Genomic DNA, 23152 nt, shown 5'->3' with positions numbered 1-23152 from the left:
CACCCACTCTATGCATGATGGCACAGACAAAGGAGCCCACAGTACCAGCACGACAACCACGTCGTTGCTTCGTCATGAGGCAAATTATTGCCAAGCAGTCAAGCGCGACGAGGGCCTCCTCAAAAGACCCAAGAATCCCCTTCCCAAGGACTGCTCGTGCTACCTCACCGCGACCAAGTCTTGCCAAAGCTCTCCAACCACGATTACTCGGACGGTCACAAAGTCTCCTCTTACTACCACAAAGTCTGTGACCGTCGTCGCTACAATCGGCACGTTCATCACACAGCCAACCGTCCAGAAATTGACCACCCTGGTTAAAGGCACTACCGCCCAACAATTGACCACTCTGATTGCAGACACTGCCGTAGAACAAGCGACCACGCTAGTTCAAGATACTGCTGTTCTCACCGCTATCTCCATAGTGCCGCAAGCAACCACCGTGCAGACGACGGAAACCTTAACCGAAACGGCTACGACAGCCACGACAGAAGTCGCTACGGTTACCGAGAGCGAGTCCGCCACGGCAACGACATGGCTCGATTCGTGCGCGCCCGAGAACATGCAGCAAATACCCGGTACGCCAAGCTTCCACAACGGCGCCATTGTCCAGCTGGGTATGTGGGGTAGCGTAGGCAGCGCGTCCGCCTGCTGCAACGCCTGCTTCCTGAATAGCAATTGCGTGTACTACTCTACGGATGCTACGGCCAACACGTGCTGGGTCTACTTCACCTCGCCTTCGAGTCCGCAGGAGAGTTGTACGACAACTAGCTGTAGCCGTGGGGTGCACGATTGGGATCCGACTACCAGCACTGATGGGAAGACTTATTACCAGGGAAATTGTATGGCTTGAGGTTTCAAATGGAGGTGGAAGGTCCGGACGGCGAGGTTGATGATACAATAGCGTAATGTGTAATGGCGATGCATCTTATCCGACCAATGCATCACGTTCACTGCGTACAGCATACTGCTGTATCAAACGCCATCTACAGAAGTTGATCGTCACCACGAGCGGTCTAGATCTCACTTTCTCGGCGGACAAACAGTGCCGTATCAATCCTTTCACGCGTCCTACCTCCAGCATACACATGCACGCCTTCCTCCAGAAGGAATAAGAATGATTGCAACTTGAATAATGTTAGGCGGATACTTAGCGAACTAACACATATCGGATTTTGTTCATTCTCAATTCATCCTCAACTAGAATTCTGGCACGGGTTGATATGCACAAGCTTTGATTGTACGCGGTGTGCTTAGGAGCTAGGTGAGACGAATTGCTCCTTGCACAGCACATCACTTGACGCCTCAGGAGATAAACGAGTAAATCAGTACCGATCCGACGAATGAAAGGGTGCATGAAAGCTGCTATTTGGAATAAATTGACGTTGGACCGACGCTGATGGGGGCATGTCACGTGCCCGCTACCCGGGTACTCGGCTGATTGAGTCCCGAGAGCTCGGTGCGATCCTCGGATGGCCCCTTGGCCGACTGCGAGGCTCTCACTTTCGTTGTCTCAGAGCCATCTTGCAAATATGGCTCGAATAGTACAGTCGCTTGCAAAAGCGGCTTCCACCAGGAACATTTTCAGAGGGTAAGGTTACCCCACCTACTCAGATGAGGCCCGAGGGCCCTAGTCCAAGCCTTCCCAGAAGTAATAGGCGCAGAAAATGATCGCTGGCACATCTCATAATATACCTTACAGTATACACGCTATTCTGATCAGCGCAATAAACGTTGGGGACGCGTTGCATGAGTCGCTACATCCAGGGCTTTTCAAAAACGTTCACGCTACAACGTACGAAGTCTATTCTAATGTACAAAAACCAGGCATATTCATTCTACGCATCATTACATTCAAAATTTATCCGTGTCTAAAACAATCTGTGAAGTAGTGATAGTAGCACCTGGATCTACCTTTTGGCTTACCAAGTGTTCCAGGTGCCACCTGGCGGTGCAAGCGTCCACTCTCCACCTGACACCCAAGTCCTCTTCTCGCATCGACTGCAGTTGTAGCCAATCGAATCATTGCGGTAAATCAAAATTCCCCAAGACCCCTCTGCGCTCATCGTGGGTTGCAAAGCGTCGCGACCACAGAAGAAACACGGTACCGCAGTATAATTTCCAATACCGCATTTTGCCGTGTTTCGATCACCTTCGTCTTGCCTTTCTTCGTTGTCCTCTCCGAGGTCAGAATTTGCCTCGTCGTTGTTACCATTCAGCTCTTCCTCTTCAGCGGAGTCTTCGTCCTCGCTGTTCGCTGGCCATGACTGCATGATGGTAAAATCGCTGTTAGGAGCTGCGTACCCAGTGCGTGCTCCTTCGAGCATGTAAATCAGGGTATGCATATCCCTGTTCGAACAGCTTGGTAAAAAGCACAGGATGGGAACATCTGCTCGTTCGGCCTGCTCACTAAGGTCGGCGTTGGAGAGGATCTGTCCCTGGCGAACTGTGACATCGAACATTACCGGCAGTTTTACAGTACGCAGCGAGTCTTCGCGCCAGTGCAACGAGATATGATGGCAAGGCCCAATAGCGGGACAGCAAGGCTCTCGCAACATGGCAGTGAACTGTCCATCATCTTGCACACTGAGGTGGTGAACACAAAAGCGAAATGCATTCGTGTCGTCACTCCAGCAGGAAGCGATGTTGGTGGCTGCATCGAGAAAAACCGATCCGGAGCGACTGATCTCTGTAGTCTCATTGCTGAGCCTCCTGGTGCATTGTATTTCATGGTCTGAGGCTTCTGGTTCGTGTGTGAGAGCATCGGTCTCGATTTCGATTGGCGTATCGGTGTCTCCAGTCTCGGATTCAGAGGTAGTCTCTGCGTGAGTTGTATCGTGTTCCTCGCCAGCATTGTAGTAGCTGTACGGGACGACTCGTCCATCGTCGAAAATCTCTGCGACCATCTCAGTCTCGCTTTCGAGACCCTCTGACAGGCTGGAAGATTCGTTAACCAGGATGAGTGCTCCGGGTGAGTTTCGAGAAGCCTCGTGGTCGGAACCTCCTTCTGTCTCGGAGACATCCTGTAGAGGTTGTGATGTCGTGCTATGCTCCGCTCTCATTGTAGTAGTATAAACCCCAATCGAAGACGTTTCAGCTCGCCAGGCCTGCTGACTCTTCTCGAACCGTTCAATCATGTCTTTGAAGGTTTGCTGCCAGTCCGTGTGGCTTCATGACGACATCTTAGTAGGCGATAGCAAGGTTTTTACAACGCTACTTACCTGGCCCCCATCTTCGCATATATAAGGCTTGACATTGCAAAGTGCAACGACCTTTCCAGAACCTTTGCCTCCTCAACTAAATTGCGGATACGTTGAGGCTTCACCTTTGTCTCGCTGGACTTTGATCTTGAACGGAGCCTTGCAGCCCAATTGGTGAAGGGGTTTGGGTTCTTTCGGGCGATTGCAAACTTTTTAACGAGTTCCTGTACATCCTTTATGATGGATTCGATTCTCTCTGAGCACACCTCAACAACATTTTGCGATTGGCCCTGTATCTCCACGATAAGAGCTGGGGCTGGCTCGGGTCCGCTTGACAAGGTGTGAATGATTTCGAATGACTGACGGAATGTCACAATCAGTGTTATTCAGGTGAGAGAGCGTCAACGTACATAGGCAACTCCTGATAAGACTATACAACAACTTTCGACTTCTTTTCTAGCATTTGGATCCGCATAAGCTTTTTCTCTAAGCTGGGCGACTAGCTTCATCAAAGCTATAACGCTCGCTACGGTTCCGAAAACTTCCATGACGACGCGTTATCATCACGTGTCTAGCAGGAGAATCAAAGATAGCGTAACGAGACACACCAAACTGGAGATGCTTGAGGGATATAGTCATGGAAGAAGGAGCTGTATGCTGTGCACGTGACGTAATGAATGAGGATGTAGAGAAGAGAGGGAAGTCTGGAGGAAGGTGAGGCTATATATACAAGAGGTGACGCAACTCCCTGACAGATATATGGTAGTTCATCAACTCGGGGTGTGCTCAATCTGCCTCGCCGTCTGCCGCGTTTGCCAGTTGGCTTGCTTTTACCAGGCTGAATTAATCGGTGAACCTTTCAACGCAAACTTGCAGCTTCTCCGCAGCAGTGAACCAATCAGTGTCTTAAAGCTACAAGATGGAGGGAGACTTGAGCATCGCAAGGCTCACTTCGTTTTCCACTCTGGCGTTGCTGATTGACGTTATGAATACAGGAAGGCTGTTCAACATTTCAAGAGAACAACTGGGTGGAGAGCTGCGATAGGGCTGCGCAGTTGCATAAGTGGGCTTCGTAATCATAGCAGGGGGAGTGACTACAGCTGCCCCGCAACCGCCGACCTGTGGCGGGGTGGCGCTTCACTGGAAGTGTAGGTTTGAAAACCTATAGAGGCAGTTAACGACAGTCTCTAATACTACCGAAGCCTTCTCTAGGTTTTGCGCTTATTTATTCTACCTTGGCACCACGCCACGTGTTACTCCATAGTGAAGCATTGCACGGGTAAGTAAGCTAGTATCTGACAGATAGTTCGGTATTATGAAAATAGTGTCAGTTATCTTCTAAAAGTTAGTTCAACACGACATTCATATTAGTCACTATGTGATATCTACAGTACCCTGAAATCGCCCAAACGCTGAACCAAAATTCCACTTCTCGCAGCCTAAAACGCAAGCCATCCATTGTCAATCGGCACACACGCCCCATTCGCAACACTCCCAGCCTCAGAGCACAGATACAACACGCTCGCTGCGACCTTGGGTAATGGGGAAACCGCTGGCTCGAACGCCGCCGTCTTTTCCATGAACGCAAAGCCGTCCTTGTTCATGCCGCCGCTCGCAAAGGCGTCCGTGACGTTGGTCTGCATAGGTCCAGGTAGAATGGCGGTGCATCGGATATTCTTCTTCGCATAAAAGACAGCAGTGTTCTTCGTCAGGCCGATGACGCCGTGCTTGCTGGCGACATACGCGGCGCCTGGAGTCGAATTAGCTTCTAACTACAGCTTTGGTAACTTCCTCTCGAAAATGAGACTTACCAGCAGGGAACCCCTTCACACTCGCCGTACTCGCCACATTCAAGATCGCCCCTCCTTGCGGCTCTTGCTTCAGGAACTGGTTCACCGCAAGCTTGCTCGTCATCATCGGCGCGGTGAGGTTCACCGCAATGACCTTATCCCATAGCGATTTCTCCAAATCGCCAACGGGGTCGAAGAGGTCCATGATGCCCGCGTTGTTGACCAACACGTCTAAACGACCGAACTTAGCCAGGACTGTACTCATCATCTCCTCGAGTGCCGGTTCGTCTGTAAGGTTCGCTTCTAACGCCAGAACACGCCCTGGATGCGCAGCCGAGAGCTCTTCATCCGTCGCAGAGAGGCGCGCCTTGTTGACATCCACAATAACCACATTCGCGCCCGCTTCGAGGAAGGCGGTCGAGATGGCCTTGCCCAGGCCGCCCGCGGCGCCGGTCACGAGGACGGTCTTTCCGGAGTAGGATTCTGCCATGGGTGATTTAATTAACGTATCTTGGGTTTATCCTGGGGGATTTCACATGAACGCGTCCGTCAAAAGACAGGGCATCTTGATATTAAAGACCAGAGGTACGGCGGCCGGCATCCCCAAGCTTCCAGATCCTCCGGGGGCGGGGTCTTTCTCGGTCACGGCATCAGCTGATTGCGGAGAGGAGGATGGCTCGGGAATGCTTTTGAGGCGGAATGAGGGGAATAGGGTGCTAATGGATGCCGGAGGGCGATCTCGGTATTTCGAAAGATGCCGGCTTGGCGGAGGAGTCAGGGTGGCGTTAGTAATGAAAGATGAGCTGGATTGCTTCAAGTCGGGTTTGTGTATACACGAGGTCTCTTCTGTTGCCGGTGTCCCGAGCCCCAAGTCGTGTAACTCTGTGGCTCTTCAAGTGAAACGGCTGAGGATTTGATCGTTACCACCAATGACCGAGGGATACCGCGTAAGCTCCCTAATGCTAGGTCGCATCATTCCACCACACCACCTCTGCGTCTCTTCTTGCATACGCCACAACGCCAATTCCTCGTCTAGAACATTGCTTCTCTGGTCACGTATCACGAGGTTGCCATATTCAAACATCATATCTCTAGTCCTGTACAAGAAGCTATTATTAAGAAATGAACTATATATCGAATTTCTATATCCTAATACCGAATGAGCGTAAGATTATACTGAAAGAAAGCGACAGTAGAGAATAGCAGTGTGTGCAGACCGCGACCGACCTCGATTAGAACCACCCAAACCCAAAATCCATCCTATCTCCAAATCGAGCAGTCGGATGAACACCGCCATCTCGATTCCGCCTCCTCCTTCCGCTCCCAAGCATACCCCAAACATCACTCGAACGAGCAATCTCATTCCGCCTTCCGCCCTTCCGCCCCCTCTACCCTCGGCATATCTTTACTCCCCTTAATCTTCCTCGTATTCTTAGGCACACGCACTAGCCAATACAACCCAATCGCCGCAAAGACATTGAAGACAATAAACACCCACATGATCCCAAAATCCCTCCACCTGGTACTGTACGTCGACGATACCTGCGCCAGATACTGATTCGTGCTCGTAATCGCGCAAAAGCTGCAGTCCGCCGTCGCATTCGGATTATAGACACGGCCACCGTAGCTGCTCATATACGTGGCCATGTACTCCGCACACGTCTTGCCCGCCGGCGGCTGGAACCTCGAGACTTCGATGGAAGAGCACTGCACGTCCGTATTCGCCAGCCCCGTCGCCATCATGGCCGAAATCAGGTACGTAAACGGCGAAACGCGGTACATGAAGATCCAGAAGCCCGGCAGCTGCGCCGGCGTCGCGAGCACGCCGCAGAACATGAGCGTGAGCGAGAACAGCAGCGTGCTCAGCGTGCCCGCCGCCTCGACCATCTCCATGCCCGCAATCATCATGTGCGTGAACGTCGACGTGAACAGCAGGAACGTCAGGATCAGCAGGAACATGAGGAACCCGCGCTCGTGCACCGCGTTGGTGGGTTCCGCGTTCTTGTACATGCCGATCGGGTAATACCAGCAGAAGAACATGATGGCGGCCATGAAGGCGTTCCACGGCAGCTCGACGCAGATGTTGGAGAGGATGAAGGTTTGCCACGAGTAGGTCTTGGAGGGGCGTTCGCGCACTTCGTAGAGGGCGCGCTGGGTGACGAATTGCGGCATGATTTGCTGGTTGAGGTTGCCGAAAACGATCATGAGCATGAAGATGGCGAACATTTGGTTTTGGAGGCCTTGGAGCGAGTTCTTTTCGGCCCAGAAGGAGAAGCCGATGAAGAGGGCCTGGGGGGTTGCTCGGTAAGCGTTCTCAACGAAAGAGAGGCGGAGAGCTACTTACAGGTAAGGTGCACAGTACGACTTTCGACCAGAGATACGTCGGGGTTCGCCAGTACTGCTCAAAGCAGCGTCGGGTCACCAGAAGTGTCTGGTACGCGAAATACTGGGCGAAGGTTTGGTGCGCGTCAGCAGACGAGAGATCGACTTGAGAGACTTTGGGTAGTTCCACGACCATCTCGTCTAGTTGCTGTCGAACCGCTCGCCGCTCCTCGCTGTCGCGCCATAGTTGCGGCCAATCTTGGTCGCTTTTAGAGCCCGGAGCTGCACCTATCACTTCTAACATGTACCTGTTGACGTCGGCGGTCAGTTGATCGAAGTTTCGAAATCACGGCTGGGAGGAGGTTCACTTACTCCGCAGGGTTAGCGTCCGGCGGACACTTGACATCGCTCCTCCGTTCAAAGTAATCGATTAGCGTCTTCGAGTTCTCCCCGATGTCACCGAAGTACACGGTTCTTCCTCCACTCGCCAGAAGCAATATCCGATCGAAGCTTTGAAAGAGGACCGCCGAAGGCTGGTGAATCGTGCAAAGAATTGCTTGCCCATTCTCCGCGAGTTTGCGGAGCAAGGCGCAGATGGACCATGCAGTTTGGCTATCGAGGCCGGAAGTAGGTTCATCGAGGAAGAGGAGGAGCTGCGGCTTTGCTGCGAGTTCGACGCCGATTGTAAGTCGTTTACGCTGTTCCACGTTGAGTCCTGTACATACATGTTAGTGAGTGTAAAGACCATTTCGTACAAAAACGCAGTTTACCTTCACCGGGAACGCCGACAACAGCGTCTGAGTACTCCTGCATGTCGAGAAGTTTGATCACCTGATCGACATACTCGAGTTTCTCCGCCCGGCTAACGTGTTTAGGCTGTCGTAAAAGAGCACTGAACGTCAAAGCCTCCCTGACCGTCGAGGTTTGCAGGTGCAGGTCTTGCTGCTGAACGTAGCCCGTTTTGCGCTGGAACGACTCGTCGCGAAGATGCCCATCGACGAGTATGTCTCCAGCCACTACTCCCATAGTCACTCGACTGGCCAACGTATCAAGAAGCGTTGTCTTGCCAGCACCAGAGGCTCCCTGAAATCTCATTAGCCCTGGCAACGATTCGCAAATGTAGATGTTGGGTTACCATGAGGGCAGTCAAAGTACCCGGCTTCACCCAGCCATCCACGTGGTCCAGTAATCGTCTGGGTTGGCCCTTGATCTTGATATCATAACACAAGTCTTTCCAATGGAAAACGGCTGTCTGTTTTTGTATCACGATCTCATCCGTATCGCCCGGTTCTGTAATGGCTGCCGCAACATTGCCAGCGCCCGAAGCGGGACCGCTCTCCTCATCGACTTGTGTCGCCAGAGATGTCGGCATATGCCCTCGTTTGAAGACCAGAATCTCGCCTTTCGATTGCTTAGCAGAGACATATTCAGTTCCGAATAAGTACGTCGCGAGGAAGAATAGGAAGAATGCGAAAAGGATGCCGAAGTTTCTGGTGTCCGTGTCAGAAATCTGCGCGTCACTTGACAGTTGAAGTTGAAAAATACCTCCAAAGATGCGCTTCTTCGTAATTGAATGCCGTCTTCAAATAGTCGTTGCCCTCTACGAATTCTGATCCTACTCGCTTCCCAACGGCGGTGCAAGTCCTCTGTACACCGCTGACATTCTCGTATCCTGGTCCTGAGGGAACATATGTCAAGCAGGGGAAGCGGCGGTTGCGGAATTCGTTGATCATCAGGCTCTCGAAGGCATAGCCGATCGGACTAGTGACGTTATTAGCAGAAGAGACTAAACTTAGCTAAAGTGAGAGACTTACTCTATGTAGTTTATCCAGCGAAACCAAGGGTGCATCCCCGAAATAGGAATTGCGAACCCCGTATATATTGTCAATGCCAGAATAGCGAAAGAGGCTGGCACCATAGCCTGTGAAAGAGTTCGCGTGAAGGAGGCGATAGTCCGGAAAATATTTGACATTGTAAGGGTCATGATGAACGAAAAGATGAAGAATGTGAAGAAGGCCCCAGCTTCCCGGCGGAGGTCGGCCATGAAATAGACTGTGAGGTTTAAACTGATGGCTACAAGGACTTTTGAGGGAAGCTCGGTGAGCATGGATGCGAAAGCTTCGGTAAAGGGGTGGTAGAATGCGTATCGGGAGTGCTTTTCAACGATGGATCTTTGAACATAGAGTGAGAGGATCTAGAACCAGTCAGTGTTTTTGGTAAATAGATAGCAGCGCTCGGTCTAGTTCTTACTTCAGTGGAGCTACTCAAAGCATTGAGCAAAATCGTGAAGAATAGAAGTGCACCTCGACTGTAGAAGCTGGACGCATCGCCGGGAATGTTGTAGTAGATCGAGCCGAGAATGATTCCCAATGCCCAATTACCGAAGACTGTTTCGAGGAACAGGGATATGTCGCCTTGTAATCGCTGCATTCCACGATCGAAGCATAGCTTGATCTGCATAGGCACCGAGATGGTGTAGGGAGATTTCACACGCCTTAAACGTCAGCAATCGGTAGCCTTCTCAGGGCTTATCACTTACATGAACCTCGCCTGCTGTGACCTTCTCGCTTCCTCGAAGAGCTCAAGAGATTCTCCGCCAATCTCGTACTTTTGCTCGAATGCATGTATCTCTTCCAACAGCCGCTTATATTCGGGACTCTTCTTCCATGCAGCGGCGAGCTCATCGGGCGTTCGAGGGACTTTTGACTCGAATCCTGGCTCGATGATGCGTTCTGATACACTCGTGATGGATGTCAAGAAGTCGGCGGTCGTCTGCCTTTCTGGACAATGGAAGCCCATGTCGGTGAAGTACTTCTTCGCATCGTTGATGTGACCAAAATAGATCTGTCGCCCTTCGTAGAGGAGTGTGACTTTGTCGAATACCTGCCCAACCCATCATTAGACCCGCAGATGACGAAGGACTTGGGAAGGAACTAACATCATAAGCGCTCTGAGAAGCCTGGTATATTGCCACTACCGCGCTGGTCCCGGTTACATTCGACTGCACCCTCAGAGTCTTCACAAATTCGAGTGCAGTTGCACTGTCGAGGCCTCTCGTACTGTTGTCCCAGCATTGTATAGTACATCCGCTCAAGAACGCTTCGGCAATACTAACCCTTTTCCTTTCACCGCCGCTCACTCCTCTTATGTAGTCATTACCGACCTTCGTATTGACGGTATGACTGAGGCCGAAGAGAGCCATGACGACATCGCGGAGATGCTGTGCATGCTGTTCGCGCGTTACTCCGTGGACCCGGTTACGCGGTACTCTTGCTTTTGCGGCGAATGCGAGAGTTTGTCCCACAGTGAGGTTGGGGAAGTGGATTTCGGTTTCGGCGTTGTAGATAGTTTCGCCGCGAAATTGGCCGTGCATTTTCTCCATTGGGATTCCTACGAGTCGCACGCACGGGTAAGAAGAGAGTTTCCCAGGCGAAGGATGGGGCAAATACCTTGGTAGTTCAAGACCGACTCGGAATCGACGTAATATCCATTAATGTCACCAGAGAGCGTCTTGAGCAAGGTTGTGCAGCCGCTGGGAAGAATCAGTTCTAGTTCCGAAGAGTTCTCTTCCACTTGAGCTACCTTCCGGGTCGGCCCAACACCACCAACATTTCCCCTGGCTTCACTAGCCCATCGAAGTTCCTCAGAATATCAATCCTCCTCTTTTGCCCCTTCCCCATTATCTTCTGGAGGACGTTCTGGCTCTCCAGCAGGACATTGAAGAAGTCCTTTTGATAGTCGGTTGGGAACCCGAAGCCATACGCGCTGAGATTCCGGAACGAGACGCCGATGTTTTTTCTTGGGACCTCTCCATGTTCCTTGATAGCTAGATTCATGAGGGTCTGAAGCCATAGCTTAAGACTGAACTTCTCCGACGTAGGGTCCAGAGTGGGATCATCCGTTCCCAGGAAGGGATTCAGTGGATCGGAAGTGTATCTGGCTGCCGTTGAGACACCAGTCATGTGCCTCGCAAGCTCGTGGAGATGGTCTTCATCTTCGCGGTCTATGCCTAGATTGGATTGCGAGGATTGAGCTGAAGGACTTTTCTCGCCGTCGGCAACGACCTCTTCGTCCTTCATTTCGTTCAGTGTTTGGGCGTCGTCCATCATTCTGGCGCGGCAAGGTGGTGCAGTTATGGTATTTTCGGAAAATGGAGATTTGAAGGAGGACTCGCCCGTTGGGGAAGTAAAATAAATTGGCAAACGAGGACGGAAAGACTATGCACTTAGCTATTGAGCCAAAGAAGCAAAAGCGCAAGAAAAAAGATAGGAGAGAACAGCTCCCTAGAAGAAAGACAGACCCACGCAACCGGAGTGGTACGGATATCACTTACAAACGCACGAAGAATGACGAGGGGTGCATCATGTAGTATATATTGCCAGATATTGCGCTCAAAACAAGTAAATCGGCTAGCCTTTGATCTCGGCGCCGGTCGTCAGCTAGCATGAGGTATGCGTAAGGCGCTGAGCCACTTCGTTGTATACTCCAGCCTTCGGCATATTTCCCCATGGAGGTTGCGGGAGCATGGCGACCCGCCCTGGTGGCCCACAGCTAGATGTTCAGCACGAGTCAGCTGTGTTTTAACGTGCCTCTAGCCTTGACGATAATGCAGCTCTTTTCACATGCGGCGGTCCATTGTGAAATTAAGCCCTAAAATAACCGCACGAGGTAGCATTTCTGGGCGTCATTAAGGGTGGTTAGCAGCCTCAGGCCGAGAGTTCCTCGAGCCGGCTGAATATTAGCCTAGAAAAGGAGGTTCACCGCAAATGACTCAGGTTCCGCGCGAGGCCACAGGGAAGTGTAGACGGACGGTCGTGGCCAATCAAGTTAAGGTTAAATAAGCGGGACGGAGATCGGAGCAAAAATAGCTCGGGCCCGTGACGCCTCGCCACGCTCCCGAGCAAGGACCCCCCCACGCCCCCACCCCGCGTAAATACTGAATGCGGCTAGGCCCCTCGAGTAAAGCCCACAATCGTCCGCGTAGCGAGGCCTAAGTGGAGACTGATAGAAATCCAACTCTTAGGAATGGTAATTGCGCGAGCAAAGCCGAGTAAACTCGGTGTTTCCCACCGAAGTAGAATCCTCATGCAGCTGCTTACCATTGAAACTTCTGGCGGCAATTAAAGAACCACTTTTATCGGATATCGATTGGTGAGAATGAGGAGTCGTCACGTAGGACGTAATCATTGGTATCCACCTGCCACGGGGACCAAACGTCAGGGTTGAAGTCGGAGCGTGAAGTTACCGGAACCGTCGGGGAGACATCAAGTGCTGCACCGGCCATATCAAAGCATTCGGCCACTGATGCTATCTGCGTAAGAGTTTCAGCCCATGCTTGATCGTAGCCGTGCGGCAGATATGTGTTGCCGGATTGTACTGACCGAGCTCTCCAAGTTCGTGGTATCGGGCTGAGGTTCTGCAACTAGAGCTTCAGGAGCTGACAGATACAACTTCGCAATCTGATACAGCTCTTGGAAGATCCATAGGGTTCCGGTGGCGAACTGGAGGCGCCCTTGAGCCACCAGTTGGCCGAAAAGCGAAGTGACTGATGATATTAAGTCCAGGTCAGACTGTGCGAGAGGGTCGTTCGGATGCTCTAGTATATTGGCGAAAAGGGTCAAGGAAGCGCACAGAGGTTGGGAAACACTCATCCTGCACCAATTTGTTGGTTACCTGTAAGTGAGAGGGACAAAATTGAAGACTCACCAAAACATCGGCGGCGCAGGATATTGCTTGAAATGGTCAAGCAGGTTTATGACATCTCTTGCAGCGAGAACGCAGATTGATTCGCTGTCGTATACGCGCGGGTTCAATCCGAGGTCGTGGTTGACTAGCTCTCGCTCCTCAGCCAGCTCGGTCCAAGGCCCGTAGTGAATAGAAGCGCGATGAATAGTATTGAGGCAATTGTAGTACGAGTAGTGTAAAGCCAGGACGGGCAGGAATTGTTGCGTGTCGCAGTTTATCGAACTTTCAGGGCGTACATGTATTGGAATTTCTCGTCGCCATTTCTGGAGCTCCGCGTCCAAAATGCCGACCGCCTTCAGCTTCTGCAGAGCTGGTCTGGAACGAGCCCTGGGACAATAGAGTTCGCTGTATACCTGGCTCTCGATCATGGCTAGTCTGGCAGCATGGACGAACGTGTTAAAGTGAGGCAAGCCACTCGGCATCATGAGCGAGGAGTTCGTTGATTTCGGTAGAGCGACACCGATGTCCTGGTCATGCATGACGGGTGGGCGCCCAGCGTAAAGGGCTACACCTTTGTCTATCATATAAAGCATCCAGAAAACGTTACGTCGCTCATCCAGTTGCTGTTCCGAAAGACCGCAATCATCTAACCAACGGTTCAAACCGATGGCATGTGATATGCGTGCTGCAATTGCTACCAAAGTCTCAATTGCGAGAGGATTCGAGCTACCCAGGAGCATGATAGCCTAAGAAGTTAGACGCGTTACTTGAGACGGTGCAAACACATGTAACTTACCATTGTGATAATGGCCTGTACAGACATCAAGCACGGGCTTCCGAATTGAAGGTCGGTAATGGCACTTGTCGCATTTCTTAGATACCTGGCCGGCAGCTCATCGGAAAGAATTTGAATAGTTTCAGGGGAGCGCAGAGGGTCCGTGGCTGGATAACCTGTTTGGATAATCGCGCTTCCAACTCCAAGAACCACGTTCAAGCATACATACCAAGAGAGCTCCTCCGGAGGCTGATTAGAATACTGGCGCTCGAGCCTTTGATAAAAGATGTCTATATTAAAGATGGGAAACGTGGAATTTACAGAATAAAAGAAGGCTTGTGATAATTAGTATTGAATCTAATTTTTCCCAGCATATTGGGTTATCATACCTTCAACGTATTCGAATGCCGTCGCTCTGTTAGGCAGCTCGTGGCGTTGCTCCGGAGGTAACGGGTGCCATGTTACGTTGAGGTGTTTGCCCCAGTGGCCAGGATGCCAACTTGTGAGGTCAAGTCGAGCGACTTGGGAGACAACCCGTTCCAAGTCTCGGTTTCCAGTTTTCTTAGCAATCCAGCGGAAACCGGATGGCGAAAAGATGGAGAATCCAGATGACGAGCCTTGAAATTTAGCGCGCCCGCTCGCTTCATAAGAAAAGGATAAGAGCACACACCGACAAACCGAAAGCTGGTTTCTCCATTGAGAACGAATGACCGGGTATCCGGCTTTTCAGCTTGGGCCTCGAATGCCCTTTCTGATACAGTGTTGAGCTTGTCTGAGTTTTCCGAGCTTGATATCGCTGCTGTAATGACTGATTCTAGTTGTCGAATACGGTTTTCCATAGCCTCTATGTGCACTTTCCTAACAAGGTTTAGCTGCGAACATGTCGAGAAATAATTTTCTCACCTTCTCATTTTTGGCTTACGGGGAACGATGGAACGAACGCACTCCACGTTTCGGGACGCACATTGCGAGCATTGCGCATCTGGTGCTAATCTCTCACATTTGATCTAACATATTCAATTAACGGGAAGGTTTTTGGCTGGGAAGGTAGAAGACATACACACCTTGAGACGTCGACAAAAGTCACACGAAAGTGCCTTGACACGCCCAGACTTCGTCGAAGCTAGACCAGATGAAGGAGTCCGGCTGTTCGGGGATGAGTCCGGGGATATGTTAAATGCGCGTCCGTCTGGAGACTGCATGGCTCGGTTTCGTCTCAGATGCGCTGGATTCGACCGGATTAAAAGCTGCTGATAGTACTTTGCGCTGACAGGGGTCACGGAATAGGCAATATGTGGCCAGTGGTGTTCTCTAAGAGTCAGATAGATAGGATCATGAATGTTGTTTGCGGGGACGAGCAGAAGAGATTGTAGATGTGCTGCTGAGTGGCAGCCGGATGTGGCGCGGAAGCCAATCGGATGCGAGGACCCGGCTTCCCGGGGACTGAGATCACGTGCGCGATCAAGACTGTCAGATACCGATTGTGAGCTCTGTCGACATCAGATTCATCGAGCATCAAGGACCTCTGGAGTAGGACCTCGAACTGCTTCTGATTTTCGTTGTTTAGGAGCACGTGAAATTACTATTCCTTTAGTGTATCCTTATCGATCTTTGTATCCTCGCTGTGCAATGCTTATCAGGGCCTCCACCCATTTCAACCGGTTGATTGAATTGAGTGCGAAGCCGTTAATCAACTCAATCAATATGAGATTTTCAAAACTGTCAATCAATCAATATAGAGCCCTCTGATTCGTTGCAATATTGACAATATTGACGCTAAACTATATATAGGTATTATTTACAGATTTACAGCCGTCCGGTGTTCACCCGAATCATAACAACGCGCTTTCTGCACACAACGCCATCTAATATATCGCCATTTCCATCAACACCATGCCGCCCACACGTACTACAGGCACGAACCGTCAAAGGTTAGATGCACAGCGTCGACCTGGGCCCCCCTCCGCCATCAACGTCACCCCCCTTCCTCAAGAACCATCTAAGAATAAGGCCGTAGTTGTACAGGAAGCCCGACAGCGCGTAGCTCAGGAGGCAGCGCAGTAACCAACATATGCCGATGCCTACAGCCGCATCAATTGGAGCCGCCTTGCTAGCTATCACCTGCCAACAGCGTCATAATACAACCGTACAGGAGAGGCCTGGGCAAGATAATAATAAGGATGTTGATAAGAACTACGTGGCCGACGAGGACGAATTTGCAGCATGGCTATCACGTGGGCGGCATCGGGAGGATAGAAAGGTGGCACGTATAGGATCTCGAAACTCTATAAGTTTCCACGTATCGCTCGCATGGCTCTTGATCTACTGTCTGCTCCGGCAATAAGCACCTCTAACGAACAAGATTTCAATCAAACGGGCCTAATGTAGACGTCTAATCGATCTACATTAAATACAGAAGTGCTCGGAGCTACAATAGCGATGGCTTCATAGGACCGAGAGACGCTAATTGATATAGTAGATGGCAAGCTTCAGCACGGCTGGGTCCGCATGAGGCATATTAATGAGGTTTCGGCTAATTCGGGCGAGTTAGATAGCTCGGAGGACGATGTCAATAGCAATTCTGAGTAGCTGAGAACTCAACACGAGAAATTTTTATATATGGGGCGCTTCAATATTATCAATATTGTCAACATTGATCAATATTAGTCAATCAACTCAATCAATCTGGACCTCTGCTGACTAAGCCTTCAACTCAACCAATATCGAGAGGCCGGTTGATTGAGTTGATTGAACGGAGGCCCTGATGCTTATAGTGTCCCAAGGCGTTTTCGAAAGACTAAGTAAGGTCTAACTAGATGAACTTAAGCCTATGGACAAATTGCTGGGCACCTTAAACGTGGTAAAGAGGTGTGTTCTATCCAGATAGAACAGGTTCTGTTGCTCATACCTTCACATCATCCCAAACGTCGTCGGTATTCTTCAAAGTGGCATCTGTTTTTTTCTAACTTCGTGCCAAAGAAGAACTTACTAAGTGACATTGGGCACGTGTCATTTAGCTAGGCAGTCTTATACATAGTTCTCTTATATTCAACTGGTTAACGCGCGTGGTTCGCTTGATTCTGATCCAACGGGATTCGTGGAGCAACGACACCAACCATGGGTCCAGAAGTTGGATCCAGAAATCCATGTTCGGTTCACTCAGACTTAAAGGCGAGAATTCCCCAATACCATGTCCTTCTCATTCAAAATTCCGCCCTTCAATAAAACTTACACCACATAAAACTCTCCGCGGGGTTTATACCATTCTACTCCCAACACCCATATCCTCTAGGGTGCATTACAGTCTGCCCACCAATACCACATTCACGGACGTCGCAGGCACAATGACAAAAGAAGTTCGGCCGCCCAGGCGCATCAAAGCGATGGGTATCAGCCCCGGAAAATTCAGTTTGATTCCTGTGCGAAAAATCTACCTCCTCTTCGCGACATGGAAATCATACCCAAAGCGAAAGTGTTAGAAGTTGGGATCAGAGTGGAAGGGTTGTAACTCACTCAACAACTGGATCGTGGGATGATAATACAGTTATCCCATCAAAATCGATGTCGACTTCGATTCCGTCGTACTTGAATGTCAACGTCGCTTCAAAGTAACTCTCTGACTGAGGAGCTAGCCCCCACCGGCGTAGATTGTGGCAGCTGGCGTAGGAAGGGCAAAGGATCAGTGAGGAAAGCATGAGTTGTATTGGGGTGCTAACGAGTGGCTATATAGTGAATAGAACAGGGATTGCAGGTGGCACCGGTTACGACGGCAGCAACGGTGGCAACTGTGGCAATAGTGGCAAACAACAGATGAACCTTGTCCAGCTGAGACGCGTGTACAGATGTGCGTATGAGCATTCTAACTGGCTGCCAGATTGTAAGTACTGCTCAAGGTGCTCTCCGCATCCTTGAACGCGTCGCGACTTGGCAGCCCTCTTACTCTCAGGGGTGCCACAAGCAGTTCCCTGATAGTGTGCTCATTCACGCATAAAGGATCAGGCTGACCGCCGTTAGAAGAATGACAGGCAACTCTTGGCCCGCACTCGAGTTCGATCGCGCATCTTTTCCCCAGCAACTGGAGCGTATGCGAAGAACCAGCCACTAGGTGCTTTTTCCACCTTTCAACGTTAGCATTAGAGCTAACATCACTCAGTGTTTTATGATTGTGTGGAAATGGAAGAGCCCACAGCCTTGCCAGGTCAGACTCAGTCTTGGAGACAATGGTGGCCTCCCAAGAATATAGGAGTCAGTTCAGCAGAGCTGAAGGAAAAGCCATGGATAGGTTGGAAACCTGATCTAGCGGACCCCACGGCGAAACCCTGGCTCAAATGGGCTCCACGAGACCTCCATGTGTACCATCACGCTTTTAACTCCCTTGACGCCGGTGGAGACGGTCCACAAAAACCCCTTGGTCCCGATGGCGCCCCCGCAAGTTCAAACGCGGAAGGAGGTTAGAATGCAAGAAGGAGGAGTACGAATTGGAAGGCATGGTTCAACAGATTACGATCTACATCTCTCTTATGTGGTCGTTCATGATCAGAGACAATTGGAATGTTTGAAGTAATCGTTTAGAGTAAATCATAGATTCAATTATCCCCGCAGTTGATGCCGCTACTACTAGTGAGATATCAGAACATGACAACGGCCTATCCCCGCTGGTATGTTTCGCATCAAACCTCGTTATAAAATAGTTATTTATGGAACACCAAACATCGGACTTCAATACTCTCGCGAAGTCTAGCGTTCCGTGACGCGTTAGGGTTGCTGAAAGATGTGTGAGTAACGCCTACATGACTCTTCTGGTCAGCACATTGTAAATAGTGAGCGATTGTTGCAGCACATCTTGCTACGTCGGGTTTGTTATCCCAACATTTCATCAACGTAAATTCCTCTGGTCGTTGATTGCTCAAGAAGTGCCAGCGATGATTCGGATGATGTTTCACCAGGTACTGTTCCCCTATATAGTGGGGAAATATGAGATCAGCGGCGAGATAATCTCGGTCTATATCGACAGTTTTGTAGTCGCAGAATGTCAACGGGGAATTTTCGAGTGGACCAAAGAGCGGTCGCCAAACACTGTGCTCGGGTCAGACGATGACCTCAACAACCTGGCGATCAGGCGTACTTGATGATCTGACATCTCTGCTTCAACAGTCTAGCAGCTTCTTCACTGGTATGCAATCGGACACGATTTGCACCACTTAGAGCCGTTTGGTCTGCCCAAAATAAGCCTCGAATTTAACAAGCACTCTAGGGCTGAGTATACCGGCGTGTGCACATATACTCGGTTGCCGTGTGAATTTGGATGAGCCCCCCCTCGTTCGAAATGGTTTGCCGTCTTCGCACCTGCGTTCAGAATTAGCCCCTCGATTCTGTTTGAGTAGTTGGAACGTTAACCGTGTGGTCGAAAATCAAGACATCTACGTCTCCAAAACGCTCCTTGAGCACACGTTCCACAGCTGGGTAATAAGAACTCCGAACCCAAATATCAGAGTCAAATTCTCCATCTTGAGGAATCTTGCCTGCATATTCAATGACCTCAAAGCCTTGGTCGTCAATGTTGAATCGGCCTATGTTTCTGCGGATGTCGTGAAAGACTATGTCCTCATATGTTTGTACTTTTTGGTTCGATTGCACGCCGTTCGGCGCAGGAACGTTCGAGTAGAACGGTTTCTCTCGAAGATACAAGTCGAGTGGCGCAGTGTAGTTGAGCCGTGAGGTTACCTCGTTCATTCTAGGCCGTGTGAAGTTCATTGTCCAGCACTTGGGTTGGATGGAATCCTATACCTTCCGGTCAGCCAAGGTACTATTTCAGGTATTTTCCCACAGACCTGGGGTAGGAAAAGGTGGTGGGTTGACGGACCTATGTGATACGAGACCCAATTGTCCTGGCAATTAACGTGAAGACTGTCCACCAGCTAAGAGCGGAATCAAGGAAGTGAGGCGCTCAATTAAGGCCACCACCAGGAAGATGAGAGGCGAGTCGCATATTGCAGAATGCGCGAATGGCTGGCGTGGTGCTGTGGACTGGCCGAATCAGAAGCCGGTGAGTTCACAGCCCCCAACTTGCCAAGTTGGTCACTTTCTAATATCAAGCCACAAAATTACTGTAAACGGGAGTAGCTCTGGGCGCCTTTAGGGGGGAATAGCAACCTTCTGGCCAATCAATCCTCAAGTCGGCTGAGTACTAACCCAGAAAAGAGGTATACCAGGATCGACTCAGTTTAGCGCTATGTTCACCGGACGTAAAGAGAGGCTGTACCTGAGCTATCATACTTGGCGGTGCAGAACTTTGGAGAACCCTGCCCGTGGTGTAACCAGGGCTAGGCTATCTTCAGCCTCGCTGAGCGACAGTCAGGGGGAAGCGGATCAAGACAAGGTGTGTAGCCAAAAGCTGTTGTATTGATGAAGGTGAGGAAGCTAGCTAATGAGCAGAAGGAGGAAAGATATACACAGTCTGTCCGTACAGACCTTTACTTATTGCGTGAAAGACATTGGCGGTACGGCAGACCACTCCAGTCGTATCGAGAAATCTAATAAGTAGTTAGTAACAACTGGGCTAGGCTTTCATCTTATGTATACTTTGAAATGGAAATGATGTGGGTCATGTCTGACGCAGTAATACTCGGGCGTAGAGCAAATAGCCCCATTACCGATTCAGGGCCACGTATGCTTGCGCCGGCTAAATTTGATAGTTAGAGAATATTAACGAAGAGTAGGTGTGTACCGACTATCTGTGCCCAATCCGAAGTCCACCCAAATATAGCCAGCAACAGCAACCGAAGGTCCCTGTGCTGCTTCCTCTTGGGGAGAGATATCCATCAGCCCGTAGGTTCCAAGGGCAATGGTAATCAACCCAATCCGCCGTAGGCTGATCACTCGATGCAAACTGGGTGCATTTCGTTTTGCCTACCAGTACGGCACCCAGTTCAAGTAGTCGTCGGACGGAAGGGGCTGTATTTTCTGCCTCCTCGTATAACTTCTCATAGGCTCGAAACTATCCGGTTGTCTTCACGCTTTCAAGGCCAATAATATCCTTCACTGTAAAGCGCAATCCGTTCAACGGCTTGTCGGGAGTTCTCGGAAAATGCAATCGAGACGGGACTGAACCATCAGCTTCCCGTCCAGCATTATCGTAATGCCAGCGAACTTCGACGAAGGAGTGCGGACAGTTGGTAGTTGGAACGCCTCGTACTCATCCGGGAAGAGCCCCAAGTGCGATGAAGCGACACCCTTGACAAAGTAAGGTCCTTCTGAAATCGGTTCGCCTGTCGCCGGAAGGGTGATAGTGAGGACTTCGGCGCAATGCAACTCATCGAGAAGTTTGTGGGCGGCATTGGAGACTGCGAACTGTTTTTGAGAGGCTGCGCTGGGTATCGCAAAAACGACTCGGCTCCAGAATGACTTTACAAATTCTGGATCTTGTGTAAAGGCGGCGACCGTCTGACGGAGAACAGAATCACTTATTGCCAGACTTTCGCATATAATCAAAACAGCTGGTACATGTAGCACCTTCTCAGAAGCCGCGCTAGAATGGGACGCATCGCCATTTCCGCTGTTAATCCGAGAGGCTGAAGATAAACTCAGTGGAGATATCGTTCGTTGAAGCAGAACAGGCAGAATGGGTGTTTCTTCAATCAAAAATGAAATTCCTCGGTCAACGAGCAAGCGCTGAAGTGCGGTTCTTGAACTGAAGGCATACAGAGCTATGGATGGTTAGCTTGACCGTGACGTGAGGGGTCGGGACAAATAGACCTTCGCACTCTTTCGCAGGGCTTCGTGGGGCAGTAGCGCCCGCCCGATAGCCCGCGAAAAGTAGCTGAGCATTTCGAACTGGGGTATAGCCTTACAGGTACTTGCGCTGGATGACGCGCTTTATAATTGTTGGTGTGCATGTGCTCAAGGCTGCCTTGGCAGATCGAGCTGAGCCAGCTGGGGCACGAATCCTACTCGATGTCGGGCGTGCACCTTGTCACACTGCAAGCACCTCTCAGCTCGAGCGCCTGTGAGCAACAGGTCCACGTCATGCAGTGCATATGTCTCGCGAGGAGTGATACTCGGAAGCGTCCCCGCTTCAAGTTTTAGGATAACCCTCCACCCATATTTGTTTTGTTACGTAGCCGCACCACTATATTGAATCCAGCGTGGCCAGTAATCCATCCAATCTTCAATCCGTCCATCGGCCGACCGGTCAATCCACACCCATTCAAACCCAATCCAATTAATCTGGAGGATTTGTAATCCACAGTCGGATTGATAACTGAAATTCCGATGGAATGAGCCATAATTAGGCCCCTGCCACTCCTATGTTCCCCTTTTCTGTATCTATTACAGCTGTCTTGGCGGTAGATCTAGGTGGATTGATCCAGATTGATAAACTCTTTTAATCCGTCCAATCAATTCTGAATTTTAACCAGCCCAATCCAATCAATCCAAGCGTCTCAAACTCCGTCGGCCGGATTACTGCCACGCTGAACGCATCGTGTGAAACACATTGATTCGATCAGAGACATGCGTCCGGCCTGTTTACGCGGATTGTCAATGAACGCGCCCTGGTAACGCTTCCTATAGTATCAGTTGCGCTCAGCCAAAGAGACAGTAACTTCGTGTAATTGCCTATCGTTTGAGATTTAGGTTGCTTAAGAACAAGACCTCCATTACGGGAGATTTCAATACCATATTATTACAAGGCAATACATCTAGCGATCTTGAAGGACATGATGGTCAGACCTCTGTACTGATTACGTGCAGATTGTTCTCTTCCAAGTAGAACTTTAAAGGTATGGAGCTAAAATCCACATTGCGATAGCCTGTCAGGGTTTAGCAGCAATATCGTGTACCAACTAAAGTATCAACACGCCCCCTTGCGCGCGACATGTTCCGATCTCTCAAGCGCACACAGACCACGTGGTTACAGCAGCGCATCGATAGCAGCAGATGGCTGTCGCACCTCATCGCAGTCCTACAGTTTATAGCTGTGTAATGTTTCCGATCACGTGATGAACAATTCGGAGGACAATAGATGTCGATTCTATGTAGGAATCTAGCTAGGCTATATACACGTAGGTGAGGCCCGTGCGGCCTCCAATTTAACTAGATCTATAGTAGGAATGCCTCCTACTATAGATCTACATTTCACGTGCATATAAACTTATACATCACGTGTTCTACACACCACGTGCCTGAATATCACCCGAACGCTGGCGATGCGTGTCTCAGGATAAGCAGATCCATGTTTACCTTGTAACCACATCCTCTTCACAGATTCCCAAATATACATCTTTCTACATATGTCCCCGTCTAGCACAGAGTGGCCAAGATCACGTGTTGTTGTGATATTTTACGCGTTATCATAACTTTTCCCCTGCCCCCACGTCTGCCAA

At 50.2% G+C, this 23152-nt stretch overlaps 10 protein-coding genes across 10 annotated transcripts; 3 read left to right on the top strand and 7 right to left on the bottom strand.

The window, feature by feature from the left end:
* The first annotated feature begins 546 nt into the window (after positions 1-546).
* Positions 547-882, top strand: BDZ99DRAFT_468731 (uncharacterized protein). The gene has a single exon (XM_033721330.1). The coding sequence runs from the start codon at positions 560-562 to the stop codon at positions 848-850; it is 291 nt and encodes a 96-aa protein (XP_033569739.1). The 5' UTR covers positions 547-559; the 3' UTR covers positions 851-882.
* A 940-nt stretch (positions 883-1822) lies between these two features.
* BDZ99DRAFT_503730 (uncharacterized protein) lies at positions 1823-3745 on the bottom strand (the record flags this gene model as incomplete). The annotated part of the gene is made up of 3 exons (XM_033723983.1): positions 1823-3165; positions 3219-3556; positions 3608-3745. 3 exons carry the CDS (start codon positions 3743-3745, stop codon positions 1920-1922), a joined length of 1722 nt encoding a protein of 573 aa, XP_033569738.1. The 3' UTR covers positions 1823-1919.
* Positions 3746-4648: 903 nt separating this feature from the next.
* Positions 4649-5468, bottom strand: BDZ99DRAFT_338791 (putative short chain dehydrogenase/ reductase; the record flags this gene model as incomplete). The annotated part of the gene is made up of 2 exons (XM_033714337.1): positions 4649-4947; positions 5009-5468. Coding segments are annotated over 2 exons (759 nt in total), but the record flags the coding sequence as incomplete, so codon positions are not given.
* Positions 5469-6346: 878 nt separating this feature from the next.
* BDZ99DRAFT_454473 (multidrug resistance protein CDR1) lies at positions 6347-11388 on the bottom strand (the record flags this gene model as incomplete). Its single annotated transcript, XM_033718390.1, has 12 exons — positions 6347-7276; positions 7332-7617; positions 7682-8024; positions 8080-8392; positions 8445-8799; positions 8855-9070; positions 9124-9503; positions 9560-9803; positions 9849-10192; positions 10248-10699; positions 10759-10841; positions 10892-11388. 12 exons carry the CDS (start codon positions 11386-11388, stop codon positions 6347-6349), a joined length of 4443 nt encoding a protein of 1480 aa, XP_033569736.1.
* A 1055-nt stretch (positions 11389-12443) lies between these two features.
* Positions 12444-14971, bottom strand: BDZ99DRAFT_482626 (uncharacterized protein; the record flags this gene model as incomplete). The annotated part of the gene is made up of 8 exons (XM_033722502.1): positions 12444-12620; positions 12691-12961; positions 13016-13740; positions 13791-13945; positions 14159-14410; positions 14440-14641; positions 14692-14751; positions 14834-14971. 8 exons carry the CDS (start codon positions 14969-14971, stop codon positions 12444-12446), a joined length of 1980 nt encoding a protein of 659 aa, XP_033569735.1.
* A 689-nt stretch (positions 14972-15660) lies between these two features.
* On the top strand, positions 15661-16393 carry BDZ99DRAFT_468727 (uncharacterized protein). The gene has a single exon (XM_033721329.1). The coding sequence runs from the start codon at positions 15841-15843 to the stop codon at positions 16111-16113; it is 273 nt and encodes a 90-aa protein (XP_033569734.1). The 5' UTR covers positions 15661-15840; the 3' UTR covers positions 16114-16393.
* Positions 16394-17775: 1382 nt separating this feature from the next.
* Positions 17776-18330, top strand: BDZ99DRAFT_468725 (uncharacterized protein). The gene is made up of 2 exons (XM_033721328.1): positions 17776-17874; positions 17923-18330. Exon 2 carries the CDS (start codon positions 17943-17945, stop codon positions 18222-18224), a length of 282 nt encoding a protein of 93 aa, XP_033569733.1. The 5' UTR covers positions 17776-17874; positions 17923-17942; the 3' UTR covers positions 18225-18330.
* A 130-nt stretch (positions 18331-18460) lies between these two features.
* On the bottom strand, positions 18461-19502 carry BDZ99DRAFT_492026 (uncharacterized protein; the record flags this gene model as incomplete). The annotated part of the gene is made up of 4 exons (XM_033723140.1): positions 18461-18845; positions 18895-18969; positions 19019-19107; positions 19167-19502. The coding sequence occupies 4 exons, from the start codon at positions 19500-19502 to the stop codon at positions 18461-18463; spliced, it is 885 nt and encodes a 294-aa protein (XP_033569732.1).
* A 609-nt stretch (positions 19503-20111) lies between these two features.
* BDZ99DRAFT_199527 (uncharacterized protein) lies at positions 20112-20745 on the bottom strand. The gene is made up of 3 exons (XM_033713229.1): positions 20501-20745; positions 20352-20451; positions 20112-20302 (listed from the first exon to the last, which is right to left on the bottom strand). The coding sequence occupies exons 1-3, from the start codon at positions 20589-20591 to the stop codon at positions 20194-20196; spliced, it is 300 nt and encodes a 99-aa protein (XP_033569731.1). The 5' UTR covers positions 20592-20745; the 3' UTR covers positions 20112-20193.
* On the bottom strand, positions 20624-21596 carry BDZ99DRAFT_550690 (uncharacterized protein; the record flags this gene model as incomplete). Its single annotated transcript, XM_033726992.1, has 2 exons — positions 20624-21475; positions 21533-21596. 2 exons carry the CDS (start codon positions 21594-21596, stop codon positions 20829-20831), a joined length of 711 nt encoding a protein of 236 aa, XP_033569730.1. The 3' UTR covers positions 20624-20828.
* Between the last annotated feature and the right edge of the window lie 1556 nt (positions 21597-23152).

The sequence above is a fragment of the Mytilinidion resinicola genome (assembly GCF_010093595.1).
Source record: "Mytilinidion resinicola strain CBS 304.34 unplaced genomic scaffold BDZ99scaffold_30, whole genome shotgun sequence".
In the NCBI taxonomy this organism is placed as follows: domain Eukaryota; kingdom Fungi; phylum Ascomycota; class Dothideomycetes; order Mytilinidiales; family Mytilinidiaceae; genus Mytilinidion; species Mytilinidion resinicola.
Note: the sequence above shows the minus strand (reverse complement) of the source record. Positions and strands in the feature narration are given on the sequence as shown.

Coding starts and splice junctions, on each gene's coding strand:
- BDZ99DRAFT_468731 (XM_033721330.1), top strand. CDS start 560: ATGCAGCAAATACCCGGTACGCCAAGCTTCCACAACGGCGCCATTGTC.
- BDZ99DRAFT_468725 (XM_033721328.1), top strand. CDS start 17,943: ATGGAAGAGCCCACAGCCTTGCCAGGTCAGACTCAGTCTTGGAGACAA.
- BDZ99DRAFT_468727 (XM_033721329.1), top strand. CDS start 15,841: ATGCCGATGCCTACAGCCGCATCAATTGGAGCCGCCTTGCTAGCTATC.
- BDZ99DRAFT_199527 (XM_033713229.1), bottom strand. CDS start 20,591: ATGGATATCTCTCCCCAAGAGGAAGCAGCACAGGGACCTTCGGTTGCT. Junction 20,452..20,500: donor CTTCGGATTGGGCACAGATA/GTCGGTACACAC, acceptor TATCAAATTTAG/CCGGCGCAAGCATACGTGGC. Junction 20,303..20,351: donor CACATCATTTCCATTTCAAA/GTATACATAAGA, acceptor ACTACTTATTAG/ATTTCTCGATACGACTGGAG.